This window comes from Ascidiella aspersa, chromosome 5 (assembly GCF_963924565.1).
Source record: "Ascidiella aspersa chromosome 5, kaAscAspe10.2, whole genome shotgun sequence".
Classification (NCBI taxonomy): Eukaryota; Metazoa; Chordata; class Ascidiacea; order Phlebobranchia; family Ascidiidae; genus Ascidiella; species Ascidiella aspersa.
The window spans coordinates 23552002-23568087 of record NC_139451.1 but is presented as its reverse complement, the minus strand read 5'-3'; the positions used below and the strand labels follow the sequence as shown (position 1 = coordinate 23568087).

Sequence of the window (16086 nt, the reverse complement as noted above, 5' to 3'; positions counted from 1 at the left end):
ATCTACTTGGCAGAGCCTAATTGTTTTATTAATTGAATTTACCTGATAATAACAAGTTTAGGTTGTTTAATTTTATTGTATTTTTTGTGAAAGTTTCGAAAACATGTAATAGAAAAAGAAAAAAAGAAGAATAGCCTGAAGGGTGGCCAGCATAGAAAACAACAATGTATGCTGTAACTGTACAGGGAAATAAAAATGGTCATTAGAATCGTAGAAACAGTTATATTTAAAGGCTGCAACACACGCACAATAAATGGCAGTTAAACGCAGTGTGGCTGTAAAAAAGGGCACTTTGGAGCTTTATGGTGATGAGTAATTGCAAATTGGACGGTCCATAGTAGTGAAATTGCACATTAGCGACGAAAGATGACAAAGTTTTGCTCATTCTGTCCATATACAACGAACAATTACGAAGCAATTCGACACCTTGTCGTGGTTTTCAGTGGCAGCTGTTTCTTTAAGCATTTATGCACTTTCAAAAGTCTACTTAACTTTTAACCTTGTTAATTTCGAGTGAACGTGTCATAGTTAACACTCGGATTGTACGATCGACGATTGCGTCAATCAAACGAGCGTATGATTCAAAAGTCCTTGAAATTACGCAATGTAACCTTATACGTGCATAAGTAGACTGGCGTTTCCACGAAATGTTGTGCTCGGTAGACCTCGACCAGGGTTCAACTGTGAGTAAAATCACACATTCGGAATGCAAATTAAACCAAAAATCACGCTCACATCTCTGAGGAAAAAGTAATTATCATGGTTGGCCGTGTTTCAACCGATGTTTTAAAGATATTTTTAACTTAAATATAGAGATCTTGTTTTTTATTATTTTAAAGTTGGAAACCTTGGTGACAATTTATTTTAACGATGCTTTAAAGATAAAAACGCCGATAGAAATTGATCTCGAAAAATATTTCTCATTTTTGACAGAAATATAGCTTTGTTTCAATGGTGTTTTCCGTTTGATGTAAGAAAACTTGGTCAAGCAGTTGTGATTTCTCCGAATCCGTACGCGTCCTTTTGCGCGTCTGTACGCTCTGACAAGCCTCCTGCCAAAGTGATCCACCGAAAGCTCATATCAGAAAGGAAAGCGATCCTCCTCGCTTTTAGTACGTCCCGCCGCTGCCGGTTACGCAACGTTCGGTGTGGCGCGTCCGTACCCGGCCGGCGCCGATTCGTCGGACAGGCTGCCGCCGACCCTTCGCACGCTACCGGCGCTACTGGTCGACTTGGTGCGCGAATTGGTCGAAGTAGTCACCGCTGACTCGCCGGAAAGTGTACGCATCGACTTGCCGCTTGCCCCACCTGCGTGCCGTGCGTTCCACAGGCTACGTCCAGCCGGCGACTGCCAATAGGCGACTGTACGCTTAACGGCCGCGGCGTTGGTGGCTTGCCGCGGCCCTCCGCGTAGGAAAGCGCCGACCGAGCGCGCCAGCTTGCGCGTTGCCTCGCGGAACTCCTTGTTGCAAGTGTTGTAGACGATCACGTTCAAGAAGCTGCCGCTTACAAAGAGCAGAAAGCAGGGAAGGAGCGCGTTGCCCACAGTGGGGCCTGTACAGCGGCGCGGGTCGACCGCCTCCTGCGCCATGATGGCGAAAACCGGGAGGACGGTTACGGTAAAAAGCAGGAGGACGATGACAACAGTTCCCCGCAGATTTCGGTCAAGCTTGTCGATTCCCGACTGGGTGCGCGCGCTCTTTCGTCGCGAGCTTTTCATCCGGAGCAGCATCCGTCGGCTCTGCACCGACGTGAGGATGGTGAGGCACCAGGTGGCCACGAACGGGATGCCCCAGATCGTGACGGCGTAGATCATCAGGTTGGTGTAAGGAATGGTTGATGATGTGGAGTTGTCCGGTTTAATCTAAAACGAAAGATATTGTTTAGTCTACGCGCAAAATACATCATAAAGCTATACGACAAAAAAACTCTTTTTTAACCTACGTGGACGCATTAAACCGTGCTTCGAAGCGTTTTATTTCAAATGGGTATGAATTTTCAATTTAAAGCAAATCGAGTTGGGCATAATCATAATCGCTGTGTTCACTTGATTTGGTGAATTGTTTAGGTCTTTTAGTAAAATAATTTGGCAATTTGAGAAATGAAGTGACTTGGAAACTACAGTGTTGAATAAAACATTTTTTTCCCATCTTTGTTGTTAAAGGTGTGTTCAGTTGCTGATTTACATTAGGTTCATTCAATTTGTTCTCCACTTCAGTTTTATATCGACCTTATCTGGGCAAAAACTTTTTGTCAAGTACACACAGCAGCAAAGTACAACAACCTCAACAAATCGCTTCTCGTCGCAAGTAAACAAAACGCCTCCTTACCAATTTGGCCTTGGGCATGTAGTAGAAGGTCAGCAGGCTGAGACCGAACGAGAAGGAGTCCTTGGCGATGGCGGGCAGAGCTGCAACGATCAGGGCAACACTCCAGACCAGCGCGATCGCGAACATGGCCCTCTTGGTCGTTACAATCTCACCGACGCTGTACTTCATCGGCCAGCGGATCGAGATGTAGCTGTCCATTGTAAGCAGTAGGAGACTGCAAAATGTACAAAGAAATGGGTTACAAATTGAAGCAAGTAGTGGATGTAGTATTAATGTTGCAGTAGCGTTGGTTACGACTGATGAAGCTTTGGTGTTTGGTGATAAGCAAATGTTTAGCTCGACAAAATGTTGTTGTGATCAATTTTCCAAAAAGGATGCGATACACGAAACAACTGGGACATTACGCGATCCTGCACAAGAATAAAATGAGCCTTAACAACTTTAATTTTTCTGTGCATTGTACCTTGTAGGATGTTAAAACAGGGTGTCGTAGTTATCGCGTTCACGCCATACATGCTAACTATTTAAATCAATACTTTTCTATAAAGCTTTCTTTAATATAAGAACACTACTCTATTAGTAAATAAGTCGTCAGAAATTCCAAATGAAATCACATTAAAATAACAAAGAATCCATCTTTGGTCGTTAACATTACTCACAAGTTAATCCCAAGTTTGCAATAAGCATGATGCGGAAAATGATCTTCCCAGGCCAAGATAACCATGGTATTACGTTAAAATAATGTAAAAAACGGCGAAGAAGCATCGAATTACCTGTAGAGGGTTGCGATCGAAGACAGGATGCCCACAATGCAGAAGAACATGGCCGGCGCGCTTTCATCGGTCTCAAACTGGCGAAAGAGGGCCTGGTCCTTTTCCGGGACGAACGCGATGCCGTCCACTATGTTCTTGACCATCACTGGCAGTACGATGAGTCCAGCAAGGATGTCTGGAAAAATTATGGGGTTATTTTTGGGAAAAGAAAAAAATTAAATCGGTTGAGCGAAGAAACTAATCAAAGGCTGCTTTGAGGAAGATGCAGTCTAAATCAAGTTAACAAAGCGTTATTTTGTCTGGGTTGTATGAGTTGTTTTGTGTATGGAAAGCGAAAAACGTAATAAGTTCTAATAAGGATATCAAAGCCCACACAGAAGTAGGTATCATTTTGAACAAAACATGATGTTGAAAATGAATAAAGAATTATTCAAAACGTTCATAATGATACTTCTATGGGCTTGATATTTTTTATTACATCTCACTACAACCTCCAATCATTATGTAAGTTCTATTTTGCGTTATTGTATGGTGGTGTTCTTATGTTTACGTCTAGAGGAAAAGACCTTTTTTAATTTCATGCTCTCAAAACTTGTATAAGGAGAATAAATGCGCACTTCGTAGAACATTGCCAGCCTATTGATTGTTATCAGCATATACGTGTATCGGACACGAAATTGCCGATACAGTGTTACACGAAAATTTGAGCCTCATTTTTGTTCATTTTTCAGGCCTTAAGGGTTGTATCGCGAAATCGGATGATCGCTAATGGGAAGAAGCGGTTAGACCTAATTGTCGTGTCTTTAAAACGCTCGTTTCGCTTGTTTTACAGGCAAAATATAAGCTTTTGACGTTTTATCTAAAGGATAAAAGCCCGATTGTCGCCTCTTCGATTTTAGGTATGACCGCATCACATCCAAAAGCATGCCAGGCCGAAAAGATTCGACGGCGCCAGAAAAGGCATTTTCGCGGCGCCCGAGGTTGTTTTGCAAAATTCCGGCTAAACCACGAGACGCTGAGTAACGGTTTGAAATAGCCGCTGGTGAAAAGTGCTTTTCGCGTTTTTTCCGATTTCTTTAAGAGTCACACCAGGTCGCGACATCGCCGCTCAAGGTCGAACGAGAAGCCCTTACTGGCGACTGTTTGTGCCAAGTTGAACACTACACTTCGAGTTTACATGGAGTCTACAATGCCACTTTAAAGCCATACGCTACTCATTTTAACAGCAGTAGTTGGACAATGCAAGTTTTTAATGTAGATGTGCAAAATATATACCTACTGTATATACATTTCGCCCAAAAGGGTATGATTGGTATAACCAAGAAAACAACGACAACTGTTACCACATCAAACGACCGACCTTGATTAATATTGCTGGACTACTGATATCACTTATAAGAAGATGGGGTCTACATTTGTTTGTAAGGCGATTTGAGTGACTCACATTCAGTGCAAAATCTATACTGTTTTTTTTGTCAATTTAGCGATCTAATTGGAACTTAAATTGGAGTGAAAGCGAAATTAGAGGAGGCCATGTGGGCCTATCAGAAGCAAAAAATACAAATGCTTGGCTAAAAATCAGTTTGAACGATGAATGACATTTGCGTTATAGGTTACAGCGGTTTAGCTTGTCGTGCAGGCCATAGTTAAAGCTTAATCGTTTAAGACGGTATCTTATCCACGTAACACTAACCAAAAGCCGCTGCGGGCAGCAAGATTAAATTTTGACTTGACGAAGGAAAATATTTCGACCCAAAATACACTTTTAGTTCAAGCATTATATGACATTAAAACATTCGAAGGTATTTTTATAAGGTGTTTAGGCTATGTTTGCTTTAGTGTTATGTTAAGTTTGGTTTCCATTAAGTTATTAAAAAAATGAAAGACGATTGCACGAATAGGTTGTCGAAACGTAGGCGCTTTAATAAAATTTTGCCGGAAGAACAATTGTACCATTGAAACAATGCCTGGCAGCATCAGCATATTGATTCTTATTAACATACTATTTTTTAATAAATTTACCTTTCAAGGTAGAATCATTGTGTTGAATCAAAAACTATGAATTAAATTAGAATATTAATTCGCTATTGGATCGGCACCGATAATGGCGGACGAGTACCGATACTGCCACTTGACATTGGATATCGGCTCCGATCCGATATTATCGTACATCCCTATAGTTACAGTTAGGAAAAACTTCAATATCTTGTCTCTCACCTGCTACAGCTATTGACAGCTTGAAATAACCGTGCGGTTTCCTCAGTGACGGCGTGCACGAAATCACGACGATGATAAGCAGGTTGCTCACGACGATGGCCACGGCGAGCGTCACGATCACGAACAGTATCACGGCGACGGCGGGCCGGTGACACGTGACCATGTAGCCGGTCAGCGATTGGTTGTTGGGCTCTACTGAGCAGGCTGGGAAAACCGCGCAGGTCGACCAGTCCAGTTCCAAGGCTGTCTTTTCGGCTTTGCGTGATGCTGAGGTTTTTGTAACCGATTTAACTGAAGCAGTTTCAGCAGTGGATGCTGAAGTGCTTGCGTTGGCGGTTCTGTTCAGTATCCGTCCATGGAACCGCCCCGACTCTGTTTCTGTTGCTGTCGATATCGTGGAGGCTTCCGTTGTTGAATTGGTTATAAGTGTTGTCGGTGTTGGAGTTGACGTTGACGATTCCGTTGGGGCTTTTGTTGTTGTTGTTGTTGTTGTTATAGTTGTTGTTGTTGTTGTTGTGGTTGTTGTTGTTTGAAGGGACGTGGTTGTAGGCAGAGTAAATCCAGGTGGAAACAACGGGTAGCGGCTTGCTATAATGCAATATAAAAAAATACTTGTCAAAATGAATAATATATATATATATTCTAACCATGAGAACATTACTACAGGTGTATATCAAATTGTATTCTCCCACCCATGATAGATTGATTACATCGACTAACATGCGAATGTAGGTCCTTCAAAATGCAATACCCGTTATTTTTAAAACGAAATATTAATACAAATTAGATGCACGAAAAAATATTCCTCTCTTCGTTTTCAACTTTACGCGAGTTGGCCTTTGTACCAAGACCCAATGGACCAGTTAAACAGTCCGTAAAACAGCACCACACAGAAAAAAAAAGGTTTTTATAAACTTACACAACTCATTGAAAATGTCCTCCGCATTGCCTCCTCCAAGTCCGAAGTGCCTGCCATCAACCTGGAACAACAAATCAGTAAATCGTTTGATAACTGGCGAAAAACATTCTCAAAAACTAAATTCTGATGGAAAAACAGACATTGCTGTTTATTTGATACCTTAAAGTTGGTAATGGCATGAAAAGCAGCGAAAAAAATAACCTAACCAACACATTATCATGTTACGATGGTTTACCTAACGTATGACATATGGCTGTTTTTTAATTTGGTTTAATGACCAAATATCGGAATAAATGGAACGAAACGATAGTCTTACAAGCCCCTGTAAGGTTAGATTTAACGTTTTACGCAGCGAGCCTAAAACATAAATTATTACGGGAAATTGCGTCAGCAAACATCATATATGGCCGCGAGTGCGTGCCAGCAACTGTCAGGCATTAATCGATCGGTCATTTCTGTCCAAACCCGAGTCGAAACATCGGGCGTTGTTTTTACGACGTGGAGATGCAGCGAGTGTTAATGTTTTTTTATTGAAGGGCAACTGTTGTTGACTTAATGCGTGACAGGCAAACGTCGCTAAAAAATCGGAGCTGCAATGCGATGGCGCAATAATTGAACTCGATTAAATCTGGCCGTAAACAAATTATTTTGGTCAATCTCATTAGGACATCCTCTAAAATTTTGGGGGAATTGTCCTTTTGTGAACTTAATATTGCATAGTTTATGCAACAAAAAAGTTTCAAGTCGATTTTCGGTTTGGCGTAAAATAAGTTCGTTCAACAATTAGGTACGGCCGGAAAAAAGCTCGCCTGGTTTGTAGGGCATGTTTAATGTTGAAATCGTGCCAAAATACTTTCGATAGGTCATTTCTGGCAGAGTTTGTTTAAAGCAATACCTCCACGTGACGGTTTCCATACAAAACGCAAGGGTTGTCGTAGCCTGGTGTAACACACAACGACTACACGCTATAGATCCAAAGAAACAACGTCGAAGCCGCTTCTGATACCGGCTACGATATTTTTTTCGATTTGCCATCAAATTTTACTGAGAAAGCTGTTGCCTTTAGTAACATTTTGTTACGAAAAAAAGTTATTTTTGTTAAGTTTTGTCTGATATATTTACAAAATGATTTCAAAATTTAACTTAGACTGACCATTACAATTTGACACGGTTTAGGCGCTTATAAGTCCAAACCTAAATTTAACATGGTTTCAAAAAGTGTTTTTCTATTTACATTTTCTATTGCGTTTCAAATAAAAGTAAAACACAAAATTAGCTGTAAATGTCCTTTTTATGTGGCTGTTATTTCTACTGCAAAAGGCCCCTTTATTTATTATGTTTAAATTAGCGATTTTTTTTATATCGCTTACAAAAACACGAGCTCGTATAAACTCGCTCTTGCCACAAACTTCGGCGGTTTTGCTTATTTGCAGACTCCCCCGATGTACTTAATTCCCATAAGGACATACACTAAAGGGTTTAGGCCTATACTTCTATATGAAACCAGCATACACTGTACCGATGTTGAAATGCGGGAAAGCGAAAAGCAATCAACGGCAAACTCACCGCGGAACCAGTAGTGTTGCTGTTGCCTGCGGCTCCTCCTTCAGGGCCGCCGTCGCTTTGCTGACTAGAGCCGCTCCCGGGACTCGCTGGTGCGTTCAAATTGTGGAGTAAAATTAAGAGAGGGTCCACGTTCATCGCCCCGCCCGCGCCGGCAATAGAGGAGAGCGTCGTTAAGAGTGCGGCGACAAAGAAACAGCAGTGAAACGACGACATTGTGCTGTTGTGCTGCGCGTGTCTAATATTCCTACCGTTCTGCAAAACAACAAAGGGGTCAAGACTTGTTTTCCACCGAAAATGTAAACGCGTTTCGTAAGAAACAACCTCACTTACTGACGCCCTTTGCCCTACAACGTCTAAATATGACGTCACCACAGAAAAATTGACGTCACTGGACGCACACTTACAGCATGACATCACGAGCTACAAAATGTTTCATTTTCTTTCCTGAGCGCTGTTCCTACTTAGCTTCCGACTCTATGTTTAGCAAAAAGTCCGCATCAGACAACATTGATCAAATATACTATTTTAACGGTAATTGTTTTTTTGATAAATTTTTAAATAATATGGAAAGATTTAAAAAAAGCCTTTTATTTGATAAATTAATTGCCACATGCAGGATTCAAATTTTTTTCTTGGAGAAGCAAAAACATAAATTTAGAGCGGATTGTAACCTATAACAAAGCTCAAAGAATCCTTGTTTTTTGCCTCAACTGACATATTTGTTAAACGGGAGACGGCAATCTTGTTAAATGCCTGCCATCTCCTCGACACGACCGACGCCGTAATCGTTTCAGACAAGTCGCAATGAGCAATTCGCATCTGCTCGAACAAAAGGCGGGTCGCCGTTTGAAAGTCACTCTGGATCGCACAGGCGACCACGGCATACTGCGGTAATTACGGTGAAGGGCAGGCCTGGCCCGCTCGTAATTGCCTAATTGTTGATGGCCATCTTAAGCGACGGCTCTTAAAGCATCTCTTGGGTTGGTAAACGGAGAGCGGGGCACTTAAAACCGAACTTCTCCACCAGTTTGGGACAAACAATGCGGCGCGAAAAACACCTCTGCGCGTAAACACGGCATTGTTATTTGCTCCTTTCGGGGGCGTTTTGTTTTCGAATATTCACGACGCTACTGGTTAGTCGCTTTGTTATGGTGTTACTGATTTGCATGAATGTTTCTGGTCTTGAAATTAGTTTGCTTTACATGGGTTTTAGGCCAATTTTCATCAGATTAGTCAGTTAAGCTGATTATAAGAGTACGCTAAACACATTTAGGCATCCATTAGCGTACAACAAAGTTCGAAAGCTAAATAATTTAGCCAGAAAATTAGCATATTCGTTAAAATTGTTTATGACAACATCGCACTTTTAGTCCTAACAAACTTTGTTTATCTACAGTCTTTGTTCGTCAAACCGTTTTTAAACAACTCTAACAAGTTAAAAGCTTTTAAAGCATATTGGTTGGAGGTAGATGTTGAAAATAGATAAAGAGTTATTCGAAGCGTGCAAAATGATCCTACTTCTGTATGGGATTTGATATTCTTGCTAAGTTAAAATCGATTTCAGCGAATCAACGCAACCAAAATAAGTTACATTCGTAGTAACGTGATAGGCAAAAAGGCCGTTGGAGCAAAAACCCACCCCAAACGTGGGCCTATATTTGGCCAAACCCCAAACTGACGCGTGTCCCCAAAAGGCCTCGAGCCCACGACCGTAGTTTGGTGACGTCAGAATTTGGGTTACTGAGAAGTCGCAAAATGTTTTTCCCGACTTTTAGGGCCAATAATTTTCCAGGCACGTGAAATATCGAAATAGTTTGCTCACGCCTATACTTTTGCTTTTAATGCAGGGATTGCGCAATTTACCATCAATATACTTTCACTTTGCACTCTTGCATTAAATCAAACCCTTTCGGTACTTTGCTTTCCTTACTCCAACGGTAAGTTTTTTTTTCCTTTACACAAACGAGCGTTCTAATCAACTTTTATAGAGTTTATGAACTATTGAACTTAAATTTGAACGCCTTGTTTGCACCTAACGTGCCTTGCTAATAAAGTACCTACTATTTAAATCCGCACACTTGAACTTTTCGTCTTGTAAAGATATAAACGTAAATTTTATAACACTGAACTTATGATTTACTTAGACTAGAGACTCATCAAAAAGTGCTTCAGTGAGATTTAAACTATAAGGCTTGTCTGCATTTTTAGTATGAAGTTACAGTTTTTAAACGTTGGCTCGTGCAACTCTATTCTGTTTACGCTGCATTTACAGATATAAGTCACAATGCAAAGGGTACACTGCACAACCTTGATAAAGCCATTTCACTATACCGAATAGTTGATTACTATACGCACCCAAACACAACCTTGTACTACTAATACAACTGGTTTCCGAAAAAAAGTTTCTTGCCATTACTACTGCGACAGATTTTACGTGCGTTTGTAAGGATCCAACACACACAAATATAGGTGGTTTAAAAATGCGAACGCTTTTAAAATTTTAAAAGGCTAAGTTGTACCGTAACGCCGTTCGTTTTTCTGTAAGTGGCTAAATCGGCAACCGTTTATGAGTTCACAATGCCGTGTTTTTAAACGTAAACACGTGCATACAGCCTAATGCTGAGATTCTAGCGGACGTATCCTGTCTTTAAAATGGTACGTGCATATATCCGGTGACGTCAAAATCAATCTGACCTAATTTTGCTAGTCGACCTAAAAACTTCTACACCAAGAACGTTACAACCCATGTTTTGCCGGTTGCTATATCGCTGTATACTTTCGTTAAATATTGATCATCAACTTTGCTCAAATGTCAAACAAACATTATGGCATCATTAAGTCTAGGCGATAAACTCTACCTTTTTACATTTTTAAACTGAAATGTAATGCCTTTATACTGAACATTTTAATAGTTAACTTCTGCCAGGCAGGTGTGAAAATAAATAAACTACAATTCGCCTTTGCTTCTGGAAAAACACGACCTTAAATGATAATACACTTATGCGTCGTTCCGATAGCTCGAAAGTCTGCCTTTAAATTAATTCTCCTTTTTTTCTCTCAAAACAAGCAAATTGAATCACAACAGCGCGCATTTGGAATACCCAAAAAATTTCAATTAAAATTCGAGCGTTAAAACGGTTTTCGGCCTAGAGAAAAAATAATAATGTACGCACATGATCGCTGTCAAACGACTGACAAAATTGAGGAAGAAAAGCGATGACATAACAAAAAAGGAAGGAGATTAATTGCGGGACTTTTTGCGTGCGCAAGACGATTTACTGGTGTGTTTTTCTTCTGCCTTATAGTTTAACAATTACAAATTGGAAATGTTTTGATCTTTTCGGTTTGATTACAGTTCGCAGCAAAGTGGACAAACCGGGTAATTGTTATTAGTTTGGCTGGCCTGAAAAAATGCCTTTTTACCACAACATTGTTATATAAGAGAATTTTGCATAATAAAAATGCTTGGCCAGTCCGAAATATTATATGTTATATAGAAAAAAACGTAAATTGTTCGGTAACTGTTAATAACCGTATTGATAACGAATCAATATATATTTAAACCATTCTAAAGCGCCAAAAGGGTAGAAAGATAATTTCCGGTAGTTTTTTCCGATAATACCGGATCGGAGTCGAAACCCTATCACAAGTGTTACAACCGGTGCTGATTCGATACCAAATTTACGAAATTTAAAACAGCGACATATATCTTGAAAAAAATTTTTTTAATATTTTTTGGTATAAAATTTATAATCAAGAGTACCTAAACGTCTTAACGCTAAAGCACATTTTTGTTTAGAATGTTGAAAAAAACATCTTCGAACTTTTCGGTTTATTTATTTTGCATATTCAACCAGAGTAATAATGTAATACGGATACGAAAATCAGATGGGGCTACTTTTTGTCGAAAATATCGGGTATCGGTATCAAAACAAAATGTCAAGTATCGGAAGTTCCAATTTTCAGGTACCGTTCCTCGCCAAAAATGACCGCGCAAAATCTCCAAGGAGTTGAAATCTGTTTGCGGGCGTGGCAATCTTCCCAGGCCGCCCGTAAGGTTAGAGCGGGGAACCAGCCCACCTAATTACACACGTTGCTTCCTCGTAAAGGTTGTGTATTGCCGTGCTCGACGTGGACCGGTACCTTCGGCGCGAATGTCAAGCTTTCCCCAAACGGCCCGCGTGTGGCCCTTTTTGAATGTATACGCTTCGCTGCTACTATGAAGTGCAATCCCGATTACCTTTTAGACTTTTTTCGAATTTTAAGCATTTGGTAGTAAGTTGGGCAACGTTAGCCTTACACCAAGGTTCGAGGTACATTCTCGCCTTTACGGCTCGGAGATGTTTTTAAACAAATTTGATCGCTATTTTTAGATTATTTGCAAAAAAAAGAGAATTTTGACAATTTAAAGTGTATTTTGAACATTCCAGCCCTCATTTTTTATGCCAAACTTAACCTAACGCAGATAAACGATTAATTACTGTACTGAGAAAACTTCAAACAATTGCCATCACAAGTTTTAAAGCCATTTACGCTAAGAATTAGCATTTTCTGACCACTATTAACTGGCTTAAGAGCTGATCAATTTTACTTTTTTGTAAATCCGTTTGACATCTATCAAAAATATTAAAGTTGAATGCGTGAAAATTCAACCTCTACCAATAAAAAGCTTTGTCCTTTTATCTGCTCAATGCCACAACTCCTACCAAGTTCAATCTCTCCTCATCACAGACTTAAGGACTAAGATGCTCAAGAAGAAATTTCCTCGACTACGGCCAAGTTCTAGTTAACACGCCAAAGGGCGCAAATCGCACCTTCGCCAGTTACTGCGGCGAACGTCCGGAAAGACGAGAACAATTACGAGCAAGGGCCGAGCAGCGCCGCGTGTTATAGGACTTAGAACCTGATTAGCCGGCGGCTATGCGTGCCACCAGGCTCGTTTCTCGTTCGAACGTTGCAAAAATAGCGCCGTAAGCTTGACGTTGGACGATAGAACCTACACAGCTCTATAACAATCGCACTTCTAAAGCGGGGTCGGCTCTAAAAATCGGCCGGCCGGAAAAATAACTTCCCGGCAAGGACATGAGGGCAAAAATTGTTTGTTCAAGGCTTGTCGATCATTGAAAAAGGAAGATATTTTTAATACCGAAAACTTTTAGAAAATCTACGGCTCAAAATTAGGTTTAAAGTGGGAAAGTCGACGACTGGCCATTAAAAATGGCCAAAATTAAGAGCTGTCTTGCTGCTTTTTCCCTAGCGGTGTCCTTACGTGCAAAGGAGAAAGCGCGTGTAACTTTTTGAGGTTTGCACTTTGCCAAACCAGTTTTACAGTTGCGGTTAACGCCATTTTACATAAGTAAAATTTTTTTCGTTGCAATTTTTCGATGCGGCGTTTCTATTTTGATTGTCTTTGGCTTTTTTTTAGTGTCTTATTCTATTTCGATCGAGTTAAATGCTTTTGGCTTCTATTTCAGTTTGTATGCGGCCGTCGTGTATCCGCTGCCGAAAAGCCCCTTTATATCTTCGTTCATTTCATTTCAGAAAGCGACTTTATCGGCCAAAGGATTGTGTTCATTTGAGACTAAGTGAATCAGCAACTAAGTTTATGTCGATCACGTGCCATATACGTATTTTTTTAAACCACCCACGCAACCGCTTTTAGATTTGTTTTGGAATCACTGTCGATAATAAATTTTAAAACCAACTGTACGGTTGGTTCGTCTTTTTATAACGAGATCATGTTTGCAAAAACCGCGCTAATGTTTTTACTAAATTTTTATTACGCTTATCGGCCACCGCTCATTTAACGAATATTGTTAGACGATGAATTGTTGTAAAGTTGTTTGTTGTACCATGGTAACATTTTACGATACACCTTAAGCTGCTTGTTATAGTGTTAGGTTACAAAAAAGGGTTCATCCCGCAGAACAAATACAGGTCCAAAAACAATCACTCAGGTTAAAAAAATCTGAAAAAGCTTTAATAAAATTCAGTTTTGTTAAGTTATTTCGAATTAAAGCGGCATACAGTTTAATTATATGCGAATGTGCGTATATAACTAACAGCATTACCTTTTTACTTCGAATGTTCATGAAAAAGCAACATGCCTTTTAAAAAGTTTTTACAAAAGCAAAGCTTTATTGCAAAGAGCTTTAAATCTGCAAATACTAGGCCTACATTCAATGCTTGGCCAGCACACGGCATGGAAATTACTCACTGCAGTACAATACAGTACAATTCGGTTTTCTATTTTGTATTTTCTGTAGCCTCACCATTGCAGCCAATTTTAGTCGATTTTTTGATGCTGGTAAATTGAACGTTAGCACTTTTACAGTAATTTTTAAGAAAATAAGGTTTTCTCTAATTGCTGCTTCACATTTTTTGTTTGCTTAACTCTTTGCGTTCCGTTTCAGAGGCCTTATTTCTATTTATCTCAATACGGCCGAGGCTTTCAAGGTATGCTTACATAGGCAGCAATTTTACAACGACTTTTCGCAGACGGCGATTTCTAGCAATTAAACATTGGATGCAGATGTACCCTGCTAAGTACCACTTTCCATAATGATTCACCCTTGTTTTTCACAATCTATTTTTGGACGCTATATAAGGTTTGGATTGAAGAGTGACTGCCGCGCAACGGGACTTGCATTATTGACATAAAAAGTCAGATTTGGTCTATTTCCCTTCGTTTTTGCAAGACACGCTAGCCCATTTCCAGCTAAACTCGTGTGGCTAACTGCTTACCGGTTTTTAAAAGCTTTCGTTGCAAGCAATTAATTTGTTTTTTGACTTAAATAAACTTCCCGATTGGTATTTCATTTAAAAATGGGGAAAAATCGAAAGTAATTTTCGTAACTTAAGCACTTTTTTATTGGAACGTCTGTTGTTTTAAATGTGATTTTAATTCATGCAGTAAACTTTGTGCAGGAAAGGTTAAACAAATTGATAAAATAATGCGACCATTTTCGTTAAAATTGCTCAATAAGTAAAAAACACCTGAAAAAACCAACGCTCTTGGGTTGTGTTGTTATATTGGTTCCTGTTTTTTCTTAAGCCTCGAAGTGTGAAAACGATTTGCGCCTGACATTATCTTGGCCTGTTAACCGGTTCGACCCAAACCAGTTTTGTGTTGTGTAACGGTGAGCTAGCACTTCGGAAAGGTCACGTCGGGTCAAGCCAGTTCGCAAAAAAGACGGCAGACGCACATAACGGAAAAGACAGGGAGGTGATTCACCATAAGCAAGTGTTTCACCACCGCGTGTAACTAGCCATACAGTTGTTGTGTACCGCAGTTGAATTTGTTGTAGTGGTTACTGCGGCTTCGTAGGGGTATTTAACAACGATAAGCATCAGTAGGGCGTATAGCCCCAGTATGACTTCAGTTTATGACTTGAACAAATAAGGCACTTGAGTTACTGTTTTAAAATTACTTGACTTGACTTAAGTCTTTGGGGTCAAATGACTTGCAACTGATGTCTTGGACTGGGGATTGACTTGTTAGTTATTCAAACCGACTTAACTTGGATTTGAATTATTTTACAAATGACTTGACCGGGACTTAAGTCATTTCCAACTGATTTGTTTGTACAACACTGATAGACTTGTTACCAAACAGGTAGTTTTCTACCTGCGATGGACATAAATTACGATGAGGGTCACGGTGGTTTAACAAAATAAGCTTGTTTTTTTAATTGTCAAAACTGTATCCAATAGTGTTGTTAAATTTTTTCTTTGTACTTGGCGCTTTGTGCGATTTTTTCTGATTTATTTGTGTGCTTGGCTGATCAAGTAAGCCTAACAAAACATGTTTTTAAACCATGTGACATCAGGTAGTATCAAGTGGAACAAGAAAAGGTTAAAAACACCTGTTCAAAAATTGATATCTGTGTCTTTCTTAACAATGTTTGACCTGAAAAATCACATTTTTATAGTTTAGGCTGCATTTAGTGGCACGAAGGATGGCAGTATAGCAAGTGATAACCACCTTGATTTAGCTTTTCGCGGTTTCGTGCGCGTTAAGAATCTGATCGTCTGCTACCAGAAGCTTCCATAAATAGAATGCATTGAGCGAAAGCGGACGTGTGCAAAATTCGAGTCAACATTGCCTGGGAGCTTCGCCTAATTGTGTTTCCGGGAAGTCTGTTTCGCTAATGCGCGGAGTTAATTGTAATTCGCACTTCCAATACATTCGAAGAGGAAAAACAACTTGGAAGTCGACGGAGTACTTGGTAAAGTTATCCGCCATACAGGCACAATGTATCGGTAATATATAACACTGTTT

At 39.9% G+C, this 16086-nt stretch overlaps 1 protein-coding gene across 1 annotated transcript; it reads right to left on the bottom strand.

Annotated features, from left to right (window-relative positions):
* Positions 1 to 68: 68 nt before the first annotated feature.
* On the bottom strand, positions 69 to 9706 carry LOC146145501 (uncharacterized). The gene is made up of 6 exons (XM_083389562.1): positions 7806 to 9706; positions 6240 to 6300; positions 5321 to 5908; positions 3104 to 3278; positions 2331 to 2544; positions 69 to 1864 (listed from the first exon to the last, which is right to left on the bottom strand). The coding sequence occupies exons 1-6, from the start codon at positions 8217 to 8219 to the stop codon at positions 1133 to 1135; spliced, it is 2184 nt and encodes a 727-aa protein (XP_083245688.1). The 5' UTR covers positions 8220 to 9706; the 3' UTR covers positions 69 to 1132.
* Positions 9707 to 16086: the final 6380 nt, after the last annotated feature.

What these genes read in the sequence shown, in the direction of transcription:
- LOC146145501 (XM_083389562.1), bottom strand. Translation starts at nt 8,219, where the DNA reads ATGTCATGCTGTAAGTGTGCGTCCAGTGACGTCAATTTTTCTGTGGTG. An exon ending in GCAACACTACTGGTTCCGCG is followed by an intron (nt 6,301 to 7,805) that starts GTGAGTTTGCCG and finishes TTGTTGTTCCAG; the next exon opens with GTTGATGGCAGGCACTTCGG. An exon ending in ACATGCCCAAGGCCAAATTG is followed by an intron (nt 1,865 to 2,330) that starts GTAAGGAGGCGT and finishes CTTTCGTTTTAG; the next exon opens with ATTAAACCGGACAACTCCAC.